Below are 20,376 nucleotides of genomic sequence, written 5' to 3' on the forward strand. Positions count from 1 at the left end.
CCAAGTGACGCCTTACCATGGCGCCTTGCTGCTGGTGCTGCATGTAGGATCTCTTTTCTCCTGTGTGGTGTTAGCTGGAGAGACGCAGAGTTTCTTCGCAGCTGTTTGCTAGCTATGCATGGCTGCTCGCATCCATTTCCACAGTCGATGCACAGGATTTATAGCAAGATTTATAAAACTACACGTGGTGTGCGCAGTTTCATTTTACACATTCTGCTGGTCTGTGGTCATCTAGACGCCCTGGTATGTAATGCTGGAGGTACCGGCTGTCAGAACAAGACAGCTCCACTGCACCAAACACGTGAGGGCAACCTACCATAAGGTCTCAGTCGTGATCAATGACTAATTACATACAGTTGTGCTCAAAGGTTTACATACCCTGCAGGATTTTTGCTTTCTTGGCCTTTTTTCAGAGAATATGAAAGATAACATCAAAACCTTTTCTCCACTCATGGTTAGTGGTTGGGTGAAGCCATTTATTGTCAAACTTCTGTTTTTTCTCTTTTTAAATCATAATGAAAACCCACAACATCCAAATGACCCTGATCGAAAGTTTACTTACCCTGGTGATTTTGGCCTGATAACACGCACAGAAGTTGACACAAATGGGTTTGACTGGCTACAAAAGGTAACAACCTCACCTGTGACAACTGCCAGGAAAATTGTCCGAGATGTAAAGAAAAACCCACAAACAACATCAGCTGAAATACTGGACTCTCTGAAAACTAGAGGTGTGGATGTTTCAAGATGCATAAGGGTCTGTGCACACTTGGCGGATTCTGCTGCGGATCCGCAGCAGATTTGGCCATGCGGATCCGCAGCAGATTTGCAAGTGATGTACAGAACTATTCTAGCCAATGTAAAACAAAAAACACAGTGCACATGCTGCGGATTTTCTGCGGATTTGAATCTGAAGCATGTCACTTCTAATGCAGGGGAAATCCACACAAAATCTGCACTAAAATCCGCAGTAAATCTGCACTAAATCCTCAGGTAAAACGCAGGTAATTTTACCTGCAGATTAAGCAAAATCCGCGTTAGAAAATTCCACAGCAGAATCCACAACGTGTGCACATACCCTAATAAGGAGGCACTTGAAGAAAAATAGGCTGCATGGTCGAGTCGCCAGAAGAAAACAATTACTGCGCAAATGCCACCAAGAATCTCGCCTACAATACGCAAAACCAGCAGAGACAAGCCTCAAAACTTCTGGAACAAGGTAATTTGGAGTGATGAGACTACAACTGCTGTGATCGGAGGTATAAAATTTACCTCCGGTCACTGTTGTCAGCTGATGGGACTACAGCTCCCATCATCCGACACCCGCTAACAGCGAGAGCAGGAGCGGCAGATGGGAGGATTCATAAGCAGCTCCTACGCTGTAAATATAGGGATTTTTGTGTACTCACCGTAAAATCCTTTTCTCCCAGCCAAACATTGGGGGACACAGAGACAGTGGGTGTTATGCTGCTGGCCACTAGTGTGAAGGGTTAAAACTAAAATCAAAGCTGTTGTTTCGTTTTGTCCATTCTCTGAAGGTTTAGTTTCTCCATTTTTGTTGCTGTAAGATAAATTTTTGTAATTGGGATCGGCTGTCATGAAACCAGACTGTTCCCATCAGGTGCAAGATAAGGGAACCAGGGGTGTAAAAGAATATGCCATTATATTGCTTTCTATGCTATTTGGATACGGACATATATGTAGTTTCCGGTTTTCTTGCAATATTATTGGCTTATAAAGTGAAATGATGTTATTGGTAGTTGAGAACTTTGCATAATTAAGCAAAATGTTATAAAAGAAGTGACTAAAATAAAGGGGCTTGGTGATCTGTCTCGATCCTCCCGTACAGAGACCCCCGTCTCCGTGTGGTTATTTGAGTTGCTAGTAACACTCTGTGGAATAATTTGAAAATCACTGGCTCAACCATGAAGGGTTAATTTATCCCTCCCTAAATAGCTACCCAGACAGCTGGCCGCCCAACGTGGGCCCCCTGAATAGGGACACCTCTGCCCCCGGCGGACAGCAAGACAAAGGACCCTCGGAGCGGACGCAGGTGCTGGAAAATTGGGACTGATCATCCCCCACAACAACCACGGTAAGTTGGCAGTTATACTGTTCAGACTGACCATTGGTGTGGTTTTCCTGTGCTTGTTGTTGCAAAGAGGATCTGAGGTTTGTCCCCGTGGTGGGGTGATTCATGGGTGGAATCATATAGAGGTGCAGTCCAGTTGGGGGCCCAGTGCTCGAACCGTACCTCATAAGGGACGGACACCCCGGATTAACCAGTGATTGTGGCTCTCTTTATAGTCAAAATATCCTGAAATCCTGAATTCACTGTTAGAGTCAGGCGTGGTGATGTGATCGAAGACTGGGTAGGATACGTAACTCAGGTATAAATAGATATATATAACCAGAGGTGTCCGGAGGGATAGTCTGAGACGCCCTCCTCCTTTCACTGAGTACCGCAAATTTTGGGCAATCCCAGAGGGGGATTATTGACCCGGTGGAACAGACTGATACGGCCGCTCCAGATCTGTGCACAACTAAAGTAAGGATATTTAGCTCTAAATGAGAGAATCCGTGGAAGGAAAAGAATTTTGTGGCTTGGCACATGAATTGTGTGACGGAAGGTGTTAGGAAGAACAGAGAAAGTGAATTCTGATTGTTTCTGTTACTGCTATGTTGAAAAAGGAAAAATTGTCTATTATTATGGCAAGGACTGGATTTATTGTGGTTCAAGAAAGTGACTGTGGTGTGAGAATTGAGGAAGTGATTAAAGAAGAAACGGATATCGAGACTAATGTGTCAGGCAGGCAAATAGTTAACAGTGATGATTTGAAAAAAGAGGTCTCCCTGCTAGATAATTAAACAAGGAGACCGGGAGACGCTGACGGTACCTTTTATCATCCACCGCTAGCCTCAGTCCCCGCTATGTCTAATATTGCTAGTGGTTATGAGTATAATCCCTTCACCCCATCCCAAATAGACACCCTTTGCAATCAATTACCCAATCCAGAGACTTCCCCCATTGCTTTCCACAGGCAAATGGCAGCAAATCGAGAAATTTATTCCACTCCCCGAAGAGATCTATTACACATACTTCGAGTAAAAGTTGGGGATGGGTATTTTCCAATTATTGAGGGTGGCATAATATATAATATGAAACTGGATGGGGAAACCTATGAGAGAGGTGTTGATTTCTGCAATGCTTTAAAGGTTTGGGCACAAGATAAATTAGCGGACCAAGCTACCTCTCTCACAGATGTCACACAGGCCAAAGGGGAGACTGCCGAGAAGTTCTATGGGCGTCTTATGGTAGTATTTAGAGATCTGGGATTCTCACTGTATAATGAAGCCCATACACATCTTTTTGTGGCAGCTTTGATGTCCGGCCTCAGACACGAATTGCAAGAGGCAATCATTTCAGTTAGACCTGACGTTGAGAATTCCACTCCGGACAATGTATTGAAAGTAATAAAAAGTTTTCAGAAGAATTTAACCCGCTCTGTTCACCAGGGAGAGGGAAAAAAAAAAAGAAGCAAACTAGCAAGCTAGCAGCTGCTTCAGTACCCCCTCCCATCTTAGCTCACACCATATCCCCCTTCGCCCCCACCGCAGCTGCGAACACACGGCTCATTCCTTATCAGCACACACAAATTCAATCCGATGACTGGGAACCCTGCTAATTCTCGTCAGCAATTCTGGCGCTGTGCCCGATTCGGACACTTTCAGAGAGATTGTCATACAGGCCGCTGTTTTAATCGGGGTAGATGGCAGACCCAATTAATATACTTTTATAAACCCCATAAAACCCTTCCCCGAGGTTACTATTCAGTTTGCAATCTCTCCCACATGTCCTGTAAATTTACTAGGGGCAGATTCATTATCACAGTTCCGCTCCGAAATACAATTCCAAGATGATGGTCAGATGGCTCTTACGTTATATAATCCCTATGTAGATGAAGACAGTGAGGAAATCTGTATTATTCATGCCTTTCCCACAGATGCCACAAGGGGCCCAAAACAGTCCCAACCAGTTTGCAAAAAAAAAAAAAAATTTTGGCTTATAAAGTGAAATGATGTTATTGGTAGTTGAGAACTTTGCATAATTAAGCAAAATGTTATAAAAGAAGTGACTAAAATAAAGGGGCTTGGTGATCTGTCTCGACCCTCCCATACAGAGACCCCCGTTTCCGTGTGTTCATTTGAGTTGCTAGCAACACTCTGTGGAATAATTTGGAAATCACTGGCTCAACCGTGAAGGATTAATTTAGCCCTCCCTAAATAGCTACCCCGAAACTAGAAGGACACTAAGTAAATCGGAAAAAGTTAGCTCCTCCACTGCAGTATACATCCTCTCGCTGGCTAAGATTTCTCCAGTTCGGTGAAAAAAGCAGTAGGAGCATAAACAGTCAACAATAACCATAACTAAGTCAAAGCCTAAGAATGCTACAGTGAGCCAATAGGCTATACAGGGTGGGTGCGGTGTCCCCCAATGATTGGCTCGGAGAAAAGGATTTTACGGTGAGTACACAAAAATCCCTATTTCTCCTATGCCTCATTGGGGGACACAGAGACAGTGGGACGTCTAAAAGCAGTCCCTGGGTGGGGAGCATACATCTGCTAATACCCCATGTACCACTGACTTAACACTGAGGTACTAACGAATGCAGGCTGCGTCTGCCGAGAGCTACATCCGCAGAGGCCTGAGAATGAATTAGGCAATGTTTGTGAAGGTATGCAGGCTGGATCAAGTCACAGCCTTGCGGACAGGCCTGAGAATAAATTTGGTAATGTTTTGTAAACGGTATGCAGACTGGACCAAGTCGCAGCCTTGCAGACCTGTTCTGCCGAGGCCTGGTGCCGAATGGCTGAAGAGGCGCCCACTGACCGGGTAGAGTGCACCTTAATCCCCGCTGGGATAGGCGCGTTCCTGACATGGTAGGATTCCTGAATCGCCCAGCGAATCCACCTGGCTAGCGTTGCTTTTGACGCGGCTAGACCCTTCCTATGCCCCTCTGGAGGTATGAACAGGGCATCTGACTTGTGGAAGGGAGCCGTCCGCGAGAGGTACCGTTTCAGCGCCCTAACCACATCCAGGGTGTGGCGGGCCTTCTCAATGCGATGGACTGGTGCCGGACAAAAGGAAGGCAAAACAATTTCCTCGCTGAGATGGAAAGAAGATACGACTTTGGGCAGGAAGTACGGGGATGTCCTGAGAACTACCTTTTCCTGATGAAAATTCAGGAACGGAGAACAGCAGGACAGGGCTGCCAATTCCAAAACTCGTCTGATTGACGTAACTGCCACTAGAAAGACCACCTTCCTGCAGCTGTTCGAAAGGAGCCTCCTGTAAGGCCCCGAGAACCAGGTTAAGGTCCCATGATCCCAATGGCCTTCTATAAGGAGGTGCCACATGGGAAACTCCCTGAATGACAGCAACAGAAGACCGCACCCCAGCCGTTGAGACTTGCGTCGGTGGTTACTACCAACCATCTTACTGGGAGAAAAGACCTCCCTTGACTCCCTCCGTGTCCACCAAGTGAGGGCTTGCCTGACCCGCAGGGACAGAGGGATCCGACGGTCCAGGGAGAACGGGTTCTTGTCCCAAGCTAACAGCAACGCATGTTGCAAGGGACGAAGGTGGAACTGTGCAAATGGAACTGCTTCCATCGCTGCCACCATCTTTCCGCGAACTCTCATGCTGAAACGAATGAAGTGAGAAACCGGTAGGGAAAGAGTCCGCACTGCCTGTTGTAAGGCTTGGGTCTCTCCTGGAGGGAGAATGACCAACCCGCGGGAAGTGTCCAATATCATTCCTAAAAGGGAAATCTGCTGAGCAGGTTTTGGGAAAGACTTTTCGAAGTTTATCTTCCACCCCAGGCGAGAAAGTGTATTTACTGTTATAGCCACAGATTCCTCGCAGGCTGGAAGGGACGGACCCTTAATGAGCAGGTCGTCCAGATACGGTAACACCACCACTCCCCAAGAGTGGAGAATGGCCATGAAAGCCGCCATGACCTTGGTAAAGACCCTGGGGGCGGTGGCGAGTCCGAAGGGCAAGGCAACGAACTGGAAGTGTTCCTCGTGAATTGCAAAAAGCAGGAACTGCTGGTGGGACGAGCAGATCGGAATGTGAAGGTAAGCGTCCTTGATGTCGATGAATGCTAGGAACTCTCCTTTTTCCATGGAAGCGACAACTGATCAGAGAGATTCCATTCGGAATCGCCGTACCTTAACAAACTGATTTAACAGTTTGAGATCCAGAATAGGTCGCATTGTCCCGTCCTTTTTTGGAACCACAAAAAGGTTTGAATATAATCGCCTGAACCTTTCGTGATGAGGGACCGGAATGATGACTCCGTCCATTAGCAGAGCCGGAACAGCCCGAAGGAAGGCTCGTCTTTTTCTTGGGGGGAGAGGAAAGGAAAAACAGAGTTGGAGGGGGGAGAAGAAAATTCTATCTTGTATCTGGAGGACACCTGCTCCCTGACCCACTTGTCGTCATTGGGTAGATCTATGAGATCTGGCTCCCCTAGATCCAGAAGCCCTAGGCCTGGGTTTCCAAGAGCGGTTAGGTCTGTATGAGACCTGGGAACCTCTGTCTCCGCGCGGGGACCGACCTGATCCGGAAGAGAAGGTAGAGGAGGACCAACCGAAATTGTTGCGAGGATCGAAAAGGCGTCGGCTGTTGGTTGCGAAACGTTCGATCAGCCCTTTTGTTGAGGAAGGATTTTACTTTTTTCCCCGGTAGTATCAGAAATGAGCTAGTCCAGTTTCTCTCCAAAAAGACGACCCGTTTGAATGGGGAGAGAAGTCAACAATCTTTTAGATGTGGCATCTGCCCGCCAGCCGCGGAGCCATAGTGCTCTTCTAATGGAGATCACATTAGCGGCAGTTTGAGCTGCGCAACTGGCGGCATCAAAAGAAGTGTCTACTACAAAGTCCGCTGCGTGAATTATCTGCTTGGCGACAGTGGTTGCCTCCGAAGATTGGTGCTCTGGAAGGTAGAAATCAAGACTTCTGCCCAAGCGGCCATTGCCTTAGTGACCCAAATTGCCGCGAAAGATGGATAAAGCGCTGCTCCTGAAGCTTCAAAAAAAAAAAAAAACCTGCACGGGCAAGGTAGTCAATTTGATGATCGGAGGGGATTCTGACTGAGGAACCCTCAGAAACAGATAGGAGCGTTTGAGAAGCAAGATGCGATAAAGGAGGGTCCACCGGAGGAGACTGTAACCAATCCTTCATTAGGTCTGGATGAAAAGGGTATTTAGCCTGGGTAGACTTTTGCCCTGTGAACCGCTTATGTGGCCGATCCCTATGTTTCTGGACGGCTGGTAAATCACCTGCGCACACGCTAGGTTTTCTTAACTGAGGTAGGGAGTGCTGGAGCGAGAATATTTTCCTCATCCAACTTCAGAATCCTGTTGACTGATTCTATAAGAGAATCAAGAGACTCTTGATCAGTTGGGGGATTCTGAGGAGCTGACGTGTCAGATTCGAATTCAGAGTCGTGCTCGCTGTGAACCTCAGGAGAGGGCGAGCGAGAGACAGGAGTCGCCGATGCTGAGGCGCGAACGTGACTAGGGAACGCATCATGGGTCCGTGTTATGATTGGGTCACCGAGGAGGAAAACAAGACCAAGCTAAGCCACAGAAAACCAGAGAGATTGGAAACTAAGTAGATTGCAGACCCTTGATCCTATCCACACAACTAGCAGTAGCCGTGGAGCGTACCCACGATGATTCTAGACGCCTCGACACAGCCAGAGGACTAAATAAGCCTAAAGCAAGAAAAGGGGAAATCTAAACTGCCCCAGAGCAGACCCCAAAGGAATAGATAGCCCACAAACATGTATTGTCGGTGAGACAAGATGAAAACACAAACACAGGTAGAGAAATAGGCTGAGCAAACGATGGGGCCCACACTAACTAGAAAGGACAGGAAAGTAAAGATACTGTCTGCAATCACGCCAAAAAAACCCTGCAAAAATGTCCAACACTTCTGATAGCAAAAAAAACCCTGAAGTCACTAGACTTCACGCACTATATCAGCACTCTGGCATATTCTGAAAACAGAGTAATAAGAGGCCAATCTAATAAGGGACAAAAAGCAAACTGGCACAAACAGTAACATAAGAATGGAAATTCAACACAGCCTCAGCCGGGGCTGGCTGACCACAAGAAACTGAATAGACTTCCTGGTGAAGTCCGTGTTCAATGACCGTGCCCAAACAGTAGGTGTTCAGTACGGACGGAGAACTTTACTGTTCGGGCTCGCCCTCTCTACCCAAAAATCATTATCTCAGTAAATTATAATACTTTATAATACCAGCTTGAAAAATAATTTTAAAATCCAAAATGTTGGCCTACTGAAATGTATGTTCAGTAAATGCACTCAATACTTGGTTGGGGGATCCTTATGCATTAATTACTGCATCAATGCGGCGTGGCATGGAGGTGATCAGCCTGTGGCACTGCAGAGGTGTTATGGAAGCCCAGATTGCTTTGATAGCAGCCTTCAGCTCGTCTGCATTGTGGGGTCTGGTGGCTCTCATCTTCATCTTGACAATACCTCATAGATTCTCTATGGGGTCAAGGTCAGGCGAGTTTGCTGCCATTCAAGCACAGTGATACGGTTGTTTTTAAACCAGGTATTGGAACTTTTGGCAGTGTGGACAGGTGCCAAGTCCTGCTGGAGAATGATATTTCCATCTCCAAAAGGCTTGTCAAAAGAGGGAAGAATTAATATGCTTGGATACAGCACTCTGAACAGCCAGTTTCTTTAGCAATTACTTTTGTGTCTTACCCTCCTTGTGGATTGTGTCAATGACTGCCTTATGGACATCTGTCAAGTCAGCAGTCTTCCCCATGATTGTGGAGCCTACTAAAACAGACTAAGGGACCTTTATAAACTCTTAGGAAGCCTTTGCAGGTGTTTTTTGTTAATTATTCTAATTTACTGATATAACTTTTGGGTTTTCATTGGCTGCAAGCCATAATCATCAACATTAACAGAAATAAACACTTGAAATAGATCACTCTGTAATGACTCTATATAATATATGAGTTTCACTTTTTGTATGGAAGAACTGAAATAAACTTTTTGATGATATTCTAATTTTCTTAGAAGCACTTGAATATTCCACACATGGAATTTTATTTCAATTTTGGTCTCATCACTCCACAATACCTTTTGTGTGAAGCAGTTGTAGCTAAAATACATGGGCGCCCAGAACAACATGCACCTGAACTGCACCTTACATGTCACTTTCACGCAGCGTGTCATTTCAGTGGTTTACAGCACCTGCCGACTATGATGCAGGTTGATTTCCTGAGCTGACGCCATACACCTTCACCCGCTGCATGACGTTGTCAAGGTGAAAATATATTTTCTTATATAACTTTTATACTGTGAAACAATAAGTTTTTCCTAATTGCTTGCTAATGCAAATGTAACTGTATTAAAGATGGCTGCCAGTGTTCACTTTCACTTAAATTCAGTGTCTAAAGAGTTAAGTTAAGTTTCATTTCTCCTAAAAAAAGATAACTCAGGAATGTGAAGAAGAAGTAACCATCGGGAGACTTTTTGACGAATCAGAGAGAGACTGGACACTAGATGTATACTGCATAAACCCCGCCTAATGCACGCCTTCCCCTAACACTCAATATAGTATTGTGTATTTGTAAATAAAGCCAGTTGTTGTACTGCTCCTGACAGGTGTGGATGCGGGACATTAGCTAAGACTGAATCAGCTGCGTGTCTGAGTCATTCTTAATTGGTACCAGATGTTTTGCGCTCGCACAATGATTTGGAATGACTGGTGAATGAGGATTTATTGTCGTTTACGACCCCGACAATTTGGAGCCCAACGGGGGGCGTGGACAGTGATCCGAGGCTCCTCTGGACCCATGCCTGGATGTCTGTGGATGATACCTGTAGTGGCTGACCTCGAGGACTGATCACCCTCCAAAACACGGTAAGTGAGATCATATACACTGTATGTGTCACACTTGCTAGTGTCTCAGCCGTTATTGGTTTGTCTGTGGTCTCCTTGGGTCTGAGGGGTGACCGGTCGAGTGGTGAGACTGAGTGCGATCCTGTGCCACGCTCTGAACCAGCAACTGAGAGACGTCGCATTCTGCGCGTCCTCGTGTACACCACACCTCCTCCACCGGTCATTGTACTCCATTTAACCACCCTACCCGTGACTATTGTCTAGTAGTGAAGTGGAGTGATAAATTGAGCTAGTTGCAGATTGTGGGGCAACTTAGAGGAAGGGATAGGAGACGCAGCCTCTGTGATATTGTACCAGCTAGGTAATTAAGACGTCCCGAGAAGGGACCACCTGTATTTCTGTGGAGGGCTCTCACTAGGAGACCGCCTCCCGACTGTTGGAATATCGTGGCAGGATAATCTGTTAATCACTGCTGTTCAAGGTTAGGGAAAGGAAATATTGAGCGCGAGGCTCTTTTCCTAGTACGTCGAACGTGAGGCTCCGTACTGTGGAACATCAGTGTTGATATCGCTACCAGTGGTTTTTCTGCAGAGAACCATAGTATTCTGTAAGAGTCATGCTGCGTATCTTAAAGCAGAAGAAGTCTGTGCCCCACAAGTTAGATGAGGATGCTGTGGAGGTCAAGGCAATAGTAGCGTCACGGGAAGGCAAGAAGGCAGTCAAGAATGTTGAGAGATTGTATAAGGATGTAGGATTGCCCTCGTCAGGGAGATTACAGCCGGCTATGTGGCATAATCTCATAGAGAACAAACGAGGCATGTTGAAAGATAAAGGATTGTTAGAACAAGCACAAGCTCATCTGCGAGTTGGGCGAGGCTTTAAGAATGAAGGATGGAAAGAGATTGATGGGGAAGGAGGATCAGACAATGCGGAACCTGTGTTTGGTTATAAAATGCCTTTGAACTGTGATCTTATAGATTGTAAAATGGCCGCCGTGCCACTGATGATGAAAATGCAGTCCCAACCACCGCCCTATAATGGCGACAAGACGAGCTCTCCAGAAGCGTGGGTGTGTCCTGTTTGTGGCGTGCAGAATCCAACCTGGGTGGAAACCTGCCGTGTGTGTGGGGCGGGCCGTCCTTGGGGTTCCGCCCAGACCATGGACGGAAGTAGGGCATGCCACGCCTCCACCGGCAGCCATCTTGGTGCACCCGGAATTCCTCCCCAGCCACTATGTCCGCTGGTAACACTTTCCGGCGAGTACTATCAGGGACCACCACTTCCTGAGAAACCTCCGGCACCGACCGATGCTGTTCCCACCTCTAATGTTCCTGTTTCTGTTCCGGCCTCTGGGCCTAGTCTCCCGGTGCAACCCACTGTGATATTTGTAAATACACCTGGTCAAGGTCCCTTCACTCTTGATGCCCTGACCGGCAGTACGGCTTTCCGGTCCGTAATGCGTATGAGGCGCCAAGCTATCGGAGATGATGAGGGATCAGAAGATTCTGACAATCAGGTTGCTACAATTCCCCCTGCCCCGCCACTGCTATTAGGTCCGTTCGAATCCCCCCGGCCCGGAAGGAGCCCACTACCTACCCCTCTCAACAAATCCTCTAGGTTGCCCCATGACCCTGAAATCTGGTTCCCCTGTCATTCACGCTATTACATCACACCTCAGGGCTCCCAGGTTCTTTTCTCAGTGGGGTATGGGGACATAGTTACCCACCAGGTAGGAGCCATAGTGAACCCAGCTAACTCTACCCTGTCGCATAGAGGTGGTTTGGCCCAACAGATAGCTAAAAAGGGAGGCCCAGCCATAACCCAAGAGTGTCAGGCCTACCTTACCAATTATGGCCCCTTGCATCCAGGAGACGCTATGTCCACCCAGGGAGGGAATTTGCCCTGTGATATAGTGTTACACACTGTAGGCCCTATATATGATTACAGGACACCCGAGCATTGCCGTACAATATTGCAGACCGCCTTACAGACAGTGCTTATCTTTGCAGGACGGCTAGGGAGAGATACACTTCCTCGTAGAACTTTGGCTATACCATTGATATCTTCAGGACTCTTTGGATACCCACTGGGCCCCTGTATGAAGGAACACGTTGAAGTCATCAAGAATTGTCTCCAATCAACCCCAGATCTCGATTTACAAGAAGTTAGGATCGTCTGTTACCATGAATCCGGATTAGAGGGCATCATGCCCTTGGTAGCTGAATACATGATACCACTGATGCACACAGGTATAAAGCCCCTGGATGAGGTAATACCCACAGCACCCCCAACTGCCCCGAAGGATGAGGCAGTGACACATGACGAAGAAGAAGGAGGGCTGAAGCTGAAATACAAACCCTTCACTCCGGTACAAATTGATGCTATTGTTAACAAGTTACCTGACCCGGACAAATTTCCCATGCAGTATGTAAGGAAACTGGAACAGACTAGGAGCATCTACGGGGCTACATGGTCTGATCTATCAGGCATCACCTCAATCAAAGCCTCCGAATATTTTCTCCCCACCATCATGAAGGAATTGGACCCCACTAAAGCAGGACCTCTCAACAAGTTCAAGTCTGGAAAGGAGTTTATCGCTCAACTCACAAAGTGGGCCCAGGATCGTCTCTGTGACGAAGCAGGATCAATACAGGATATACAACAAGAATCTGGTAAAGCTGTGGAGAAATACGCTGCCAGACTAACTATGCAGTTTGAAGACTTGGGTTATTCAACTCATGTGAAGACGCAGGCAGCCTTGTTGGTCCGTGCTTTTATTGATGGTCTGGAAGATCCACTGAAGGATAAGGTCATGAAGCTTCGTCCCGAATTACCTGATGGTCCCCTAAAACAGGCCCTCACTGTTGTGAAGAGTTATCAGAAAATGCTTCAAAGGGAAGAAAAAGCAGAAAAGGAAGCAGAGAAGGAAGCACAGAAGGACAAAGGCAAGAAGAAACCAGCCATGTATATGGCAGAAGCCTCAGAAGTACCTGTTATGGTGTATCAGGCTCAGGATCGGTATGGATCACCACGCTTGAGGCCGAGAGGGTCCCAGGGCCAAAACTACAGGGACAGACCAGTTCGTGATGACCAAGGGAGACCTCTGTGTTGGGAGTGTGCCAGCCCTGGTCATATGAGAAGAAGTTGTCCTCGCAGGGGGCACCCTCAGAGACCTCTTCCTCCTCCACACTCATGAAGTTCAGGCCAACCGGTGCCCACTTTTCCCGCCACCTGTACTTCCTCGTCTTGTGGTACAGTGACCCTGGAAGTGGACAATCAACCTCTCAAGTTCTTAGTGGACACTGGGGCGGCCACCTCTGTTATCTCTTCATCTCAGCTGCCTCCTACAATCTCCCCGTCTTCAGATTTCCTCACATGTATTGGAGTTGAAGGTCAACAAACCTCATCACCACTCACTGTTCCCGTCCCAGCTGGCCCATTCTCTGGTGTCTTTGCCAAATTTCTGGTGTCTGAAACCTGCCCCGTCAACCTTCTAGGAGCTGACCTCCTTCAAAGGCTTCACGCTACCATCATCTTCGGTGATCAAGGGATGGAATTGCAATTACAAGATCCTGCCTCACAACAAGGCACTGAAGATCGTTGTGTCCTTAAGGCTTTCCCTCTGATGATGATGACTCTGCAAACGACACCTTCCCCGGATTTGCCCAATCTACCTACCACTCTGTGGTCAACTGGACCTGAGGATGTGGGTCTGCTCAAAGTGCCTCCAGTAAAAGTCCACCTCAAACCTGGGCACCCATGCCCCAGACTACCTCAGTATCCGCTTAAGGCTGCCCAAGAGCGGAGCCTTGGAGTTCAGATTACCTCCCTCTTACATTCTGGAGTGCTAATCAGATGTGTTTCACCCTGTAACACACCCCTGTTTCCAGTGAAGAAGACAGCTCCTGGAGACCCTCCGAAGTACAGACTTGTACAGGACCTCAGAGCAGTCAATTCAGCCACCATCTTGGAAACTCCTGTGGTACCCAACCCAAACACCTTGCTTTCTCAAGTGCCTACTTCAGCAACACTCTTCACCGTTATTGACCTGGCTAATGCTTTCTTCAGTGTCCCGCTTCATGAAGACTCACAGTTTTTATTTGCCTTCACGTTTCAAGGATCTCAGCTGACCTGGACCAGGACACCACAGGGTGCCCAGAACTCCCCTAACCAGTTCACTCATGCTATGAAGATGACCCTGGATCCGTGGGTGTTACAGAATCTTCATGTCACGCTTCTCCAGTATGTTGATGACCTACTCCTCTGTGGAACTGAAGAGAATCTGTTTGCTGCTTCTGAGTCCTTGCTCCTTTTTCTTCATTCTGCCAACTGCAAAGTCTCAAAGGCCAAGGTCCAGTGGTGCAAAGAGAAAGTCGTCTTCCTTGGACACTGCATCTCTCAAGGCTCGAGACACCTCACCGAGGACAGAAAACATGCAATCGAGGATATCCCTTATCCAAAGACATACTCTGCTATGCAGTCTTTCTTAGGACTCATTACCTACTGCAGACAGTGGATTCCGGATGCTTCAAGACTCATGCAACCTTTGTATGATTGCCTCAAGACTGGAGGACCGGACTGGGATCATGCTGAAAATCCGTATATCTATGCTCAGCAAAAGGACTGTTTCCTGGCTCTCAAGGAAGCTGTTGTCAGCGCCCCTGCTCTGGGTCTCCCTGACTACACTCAGCCGTTTCATCTCTTTGTTTCAGAATCTGAAGGACATGCCTCTGGTGTGCTGGCACAGAAACATGCTGATCGTTTCCGTCCTCTGGCCTACTACTCAGCCAGGCTAGACCCTGTTGCCAGAACTGCTCCTTCCTGCCTCAAGGCTGTGCATGCAGCCCATGTTCTTCTGGATAAGTCTGCTGACATAGCACTTGGTCATGACTTGGTCATTCAAGCTGGACATGATCTCTCTGCTGTCCTCCAACAAACATCTCCTAAGCATCTAACGAGCCAAAGACATCTCAGACTTCAGTGCTCTCTACTTCTGCCCTCCAACATCACCTTCCAGAAATGTACTACCATCAACCCAGCCACTTTGCTTCCACATTCTAGGGGGGAGTTCCCTGACGGGTATAAGGACTTACCAGACGGGAGGTCACCTGATGACCCGCATGACTGTGTAAAAGCACTGGAACAAGAAGCCTCTGCACCACAAAATGTGGTAACTCAAGAACTTCTCAACCCTGATTTGCAACTATGGACTGATGGATCTCGATTTGCAGACTCTTATGGCAAGTTCCACACTGGATATGCGGTCACCACTGAAACAGAAGTCCTTCTGGCTGAAGCCTTGCCACCTCACCTTTCGGCTCAAGAAGCCGAACTTGTGGCCCTACAACAAGCATGTTATCTAGCAGAAGGGAAGACGGCCAATGTCTACACTGACTCAAGATACGGCTATGGAATCTGTCACGATTTTGGATTCCTGTGGAAGTCCCGAGGGTTCATTACGGCTACAGGAACCCCTGTTAAACATGCACTAAGGATTAAAGCCCTGATGAAGGCATTGGAGCTACCTGTACAAATTGCGGTGATCAAGGTCAAAGCTCACGGGAAAGTCAATTCGAAGGAGACTAGAGGAAACCATTTAGCAAATCAAGCTGCCAAAGCTGCTGCCATAAAGAATGTCTCAGCAAAGTGGGAAGAAGAAGAAACAGCACCAGAAAAACCCTGTTGGGAAGGCACTGATACACCTGTGATGCCTGTGCTTACCAGAGCACAAACAAGAGAACAGGCAACCAAAGAAGCTACCCAAGCCGAAGAAGAACGAGACTTTGAGAAGTCCGAAGCCCGAAGAAAGAAGAGGGAGTTGATAGAAGACATGGAAATGGAATACCCTGCCACCAGATCTGTCTGGAAGCCAGCCCGACCACCTGAAGAGAGATTGTGGGAAGAACAAAAGTTGACCTCTAAAGAAGAAAAGAAGCAGTGGGAAGCTGCAGGAGCCATTCATGGGAATCGTAGTTCTGCCGGACAATACCAATTTCCTAGACTCTATAAGGTGGATGGGAAACCCTGTCTACCCAAAAGAATGTATCCAGCCGTTGCAGCATGGGCTCATGGATCAACTCATCGAGGAAAGAACCAAGCTCTGGCCTGTATCAAGAAGCTCTACTGGGCCCCAGGAATCTCTACCACTGTCACAGCCTACTCAAGAGCCTGCCCAGTCTGTGCCATCTGTAACCCAACAGCCACCGCCAAGGTTCCACTTCAGCATCTTGCCAAACCAGACTACCCTTGGCAGAGAATCCAGGTTGATCATATTCAGATGCCCAAGTCAGGAAAGTATGAGTACGTCCTAGTGGCTGTGGATATGTTCTCAGGATGGCCCGAAGCCTACTCAGTGACCAACATGACTGCCAAAACTACAGCTAAGAAGCTCATCACTGAAATTTCGTGCAGATTTGGAATTCCCGAAGTTGTTGAATCAGATCAAGGCCCAGCCTTCACTGCCAATGTCTACGAGGAATTGTGGCACATGTTAGGGACAGATTTGGGTCTGCACACCCCCTATCACCCCTCCAGTTCAGCCAAAGTTGAGAGAATGAACTCCACAATTAAGACCCAGTTGCTTAAAATGAGCCAGGACCACCCACTCCCATGGCCAGATTTGCTCCCCGTGGTCCTATACCATATCAGACACACCCCACAGGGAAAACACGGCCTGACTCCCTTTGAGATTCTTTTTGGTGCTCCACCTAAAATAGGAGACATTAGGCCACAAGAGTTGTCTGAGACAAATGATAAAGTTGTACAATTTGTGATTGCATTGTCTAAGGAACTGTCTAACACCCACTCTACAGTTTCTGCTTCTCTTCCAGAATCCACAGGTGACGTGGTCCATGACTTTGTGCCAGGAGACCTGGTGTATGTGAAAAAGTTTGTGCGCAGAGATTGTCTCCAGCCGAGATTTGAAGGACCCCACACGGTGATCCTGGTCACCCCCACTGCAGTAAAACTTGAAGGAAAGAGCACCTGGATTCATGCTTCACACTGTAAAAGAGACCGAACCAGTGTTTAGTCACAGTAGTGACTGAAGGGAAATGTTGCTGTTGTTTTTGACCTTGGGACTGGGGGCCATCCTCGCCCCTACCTCTTCGGCCCCTATTGTAAATAAGAATTCTGGTCCCTTTATTCTCTGGGTAAACCTGACAGCCCCGGTGAATATCTGGCGATTTGATTTCTGTGATGTAGTCAAGTGCCTTGAGACTGAACGGGTGGTAGAGGGGATCATCCAGTTCTATATGTGTGTTACCAGACAAGACAACAATAATTGTCATTATTGGACAGATGCTGCCTGGAGTACGGGGAATGATTGGGGATATAAACCTAGCGAAGCCATGTTCCCCAAGGATGGGACGGGTAGGAGTCTTCGTGAGAGAATGCATCTAACAGCCCTTCTGCAACCATTTAGGGGCTGTAAATGGGGTAGAAGCTGTCACCCCCTTCTCCTAAATCTTGAAAGCCCTCAATCTGCTGATCTGCAGACGTTCGTACTAGGAAGGCATTATAATTATGTATTTAGTGCTGGACCTTATGCGTATTTAGGCCATATACGGCTTCAGGATATTAGCTTCAGACCAACCAAGGCCCCCGTTACCAGTACACCTAAAATAGGCCCAGGTGAGCGTTTGCAAAATGTAGTTAATGAAGTGATCCCCATTCCAGGTCTCAGTTGGCAAGAGGTTTTCTCCATAGAAACACAAACAGCCCCAAGGAAAAATTTGTGGTTAGAATGGGTGAGGTACAATGTAAAAGTCCAGAATATCTCTGTAGGATGTATTGCTTGTGCTGCTGCGAATACACACCTATACACACATGCATTGCTTTTCCCTGATGACAACACCACTGCCTGTGTCATGAATTTGTTGAAAGGTTTGAAGCCCACTGATTGCCCAGATTACGTCCCACTAATTCATAAGGAACCCAAACTAAAGGTCCCAGGAGAAGTAACTGTATTAGCTGACAATTACACCTGCTATAATTCCCACAACACCACAGGTACACCAGTAGGGATCTTCGAGACAGGTTTCTGCAAAGAGAATAGTTCTCTAGATACTGACTTGTTAATCAAACATACACAATATATGTATGACATTTATTGGTTATGTGGAGATGGTAAGCTCCGCCCTAGGTTGCCAAATGCCTGGACAGGCCAATGCACCCTTGTTAAACTAGCTATGCAGTTCAAGATTCTACCCTGGGATCCAAAGATACCTGATGAACCTACCAGGAAAAGGAGAAGCCTCGATCAGCTCCATATGAGTTATGAAGAAGATCCACTAGTATATATTGATGCTATTGGAGTGCCAAGGGGGGTGCCTGACCAATTTAAAGCCCAGAACCAGATCTATGCTGGCTTTGCTTCTATAATCCCACAGGTGCAGATTAATAAAAATGTTGAATGGATCAATTACATATATTACAGTGAACAAAGGTTTGTCAATTTCAGCCAAGATGCCTTCCAAGGTATAGTTGAAGAATTGGGCCCTAACACTAGAATGACACTCCAAAATCGACTAGCCCTTGATATATTAGCTGAGAAAGGAGGAGTTTGTGGGATGGTGGGAGAGGAGTGTTGTACCTATATCCCTCAGAACTCTGGAGTGAATGGAAAAACCATGATAGCCCTTAAAAAGATAACTGGGTTAGCAGCAGAATTGAAAACTAATGCTGGAGTAGACACATCTTTCTTTTCCGGCTGGTTGGGTGGACTCAAGGGATTCCTTCAACAAGCTTGTATAGTACTGATTGCCCTCCTTGTAATTGGATCGATAACTCTTTGTTGTGTTATTCCCTTGTATAAAAAGGTTATTGCCAAAGCAACTCCGACTGGCACCTTCCTCAATCAAGAAGTAGACCCACCAGAGTACGATGGTACTGATCTAGGGGAGATCCCTAAGTATATTCCCTCAAGAGAGTAGACAAAACCCCCCATTCTCAGATGATGTTAAGAGACTTAGTTTAGGGACAGCGGGAGAACTCCATGTGAGGTTAGTGAAGGGTTCAGCTGCCTGGAGGCCTCTCGCTAGGGGAGAGCTTCTGAGGTGTCTGGATGAAGAAATCCACCTCCCCTTTTCCCATCGCATGGACAGTCTCGAAGGATCTTTCATTAAGGGAAAAACTTAGTGTTTAGGGGGGATTGTCAAGGTGAAAATATATTTTCTTATATAACTTTTATACTGTGAAACAATAAGTTTTTCCTAATTGCTTGCTAATGCAAATGTAACTGTATTAAAGATGGCTGCCAGTGTTCACTTTCACTTAAATTCAGTGTCTAAAGAGTTAAGTTAAGTTTCATTTCTCCTAAAAAAAGATAACTCAGGAATGTGAAGAAGAAGTAACCATCGGGAGACTTTTTGACGAATCAGAGAGAGACTGGACACTAGATGTATACTGCATAAACCCCGCCTAATGCACGCCTTCCCCTAACACTCAATATAGTATTGTGTATTTGCAAATAAAGCCAGTTGTTGTACTGCTCCTGACAGGTGTGGATGCGGGACATTAGCTAAGACTGAATCAGCTGCGTGTCTGAGTCATTCTTAATTGGTACCAGATGTTTTGCGCTCGCACAATGATTTGGAATGACTGGTGAATGAGGATTTATTGTCGTTTACGACCCCGACAACGTAATGGTACAATGTGTAGCGTGAAGACATTACGGACTTATTACAGGTGAATGGTTTCCTACCTGTAAGAAAATACCTACATTTATATTTGATTGCAGAATGATTCCCCATGGCCAGTGCAATCCTGTGCTTATTCCGGCACATGTCCTCAGCTCCGGATTCCATCTTCCGTGCCAATGAACTCTGAGGATTTATTTGCTCTGTGGTCACCGACAAACCTGCAAATACAAGATAACAGGGGAATTTTAATTTAATCCTGGACGACACCTGAAAATATTTTTGGCTGTATTTTCAACACCTCATCGCTGAGCTTTCCTTCAGGTCAGCAGAAATTTAGAAGGTTGAAATCAATTAAGATACCCCATATCTGCCCATTCAGTCCAACGTCACTTCACAGCACGGCACTGGCAATTTTTTTTATTTTTAAATAGAAAATCACTAACATAAAACCAGGGGACACAGCCTATATTAACTGTGTACTTCCCGGAAAGCTCTTGTGTGGTGTAGTATATAGAGGATGTGTCCCGTGTGTTGTAATATATAGATGATGTGTCACGTGTGGTGTAATATATAGAGGATGTGTCCCGCGTGGTGTAGTATATAGAGGATCTGTCAGCTCTCCTGTGTGGTGTAGTATATAGAGGATGTGTCAGCTCTCCTGTGTGGTGTAGTATATAGAGGATGTGTAAGCTCTCCTGTGTGGTGTAGTATATAGAGGATCTGTCAGCTCTCCTGTGTGGTGTAGTATATAGAGGATCTGTCAGCTCTCCTGTGTGG

The 20,376-nt window shown here is 46.7% G+C and overlaps 1 protein-coding gene across 3 annotated transcripts in view; it reads right to left on the bottom strand.

Annotated features, from left to right (window-relative positions):
* The window catches only part of ATAD2B (ATPase family AAA domain containing 2B), a 190,857-nt gene that overhangs the window by 37,213 nt on the left and 133,268 nt on the right, over nt 1–20,376 (bottom strand). For all 3 annotated transcript variants that reach the window (XM_073568304.1, XM_073568305.1, XM_073568303.1), the window contains exon 24: nt 19,680–19,817. In XM_073568304.1, coding sequence (XP_073424405.1) covers nt 19,680–19,817 — 138 coding nt within the window. The remainder of the gene's footprint in view (nt 1–19,679; nt 19,818–20,376) is intronic.

This window comes from Dendrobates tinctorius, unplaced genomic scaffold (genome assembly GCF_039654945.1).
Source record: "Dendrobates tinctorius isolate UK_male_01 unplaced genomic scaffold, ASM3965494v1 ptg000021l, whole genome shotgun sequence".
Lineage (NCBI taxonomy): Eukaryota > Metazoa > Chordata > Amphibia > Anura > Dendrobatidae > Dendrobates > Dendrobates tinctorius.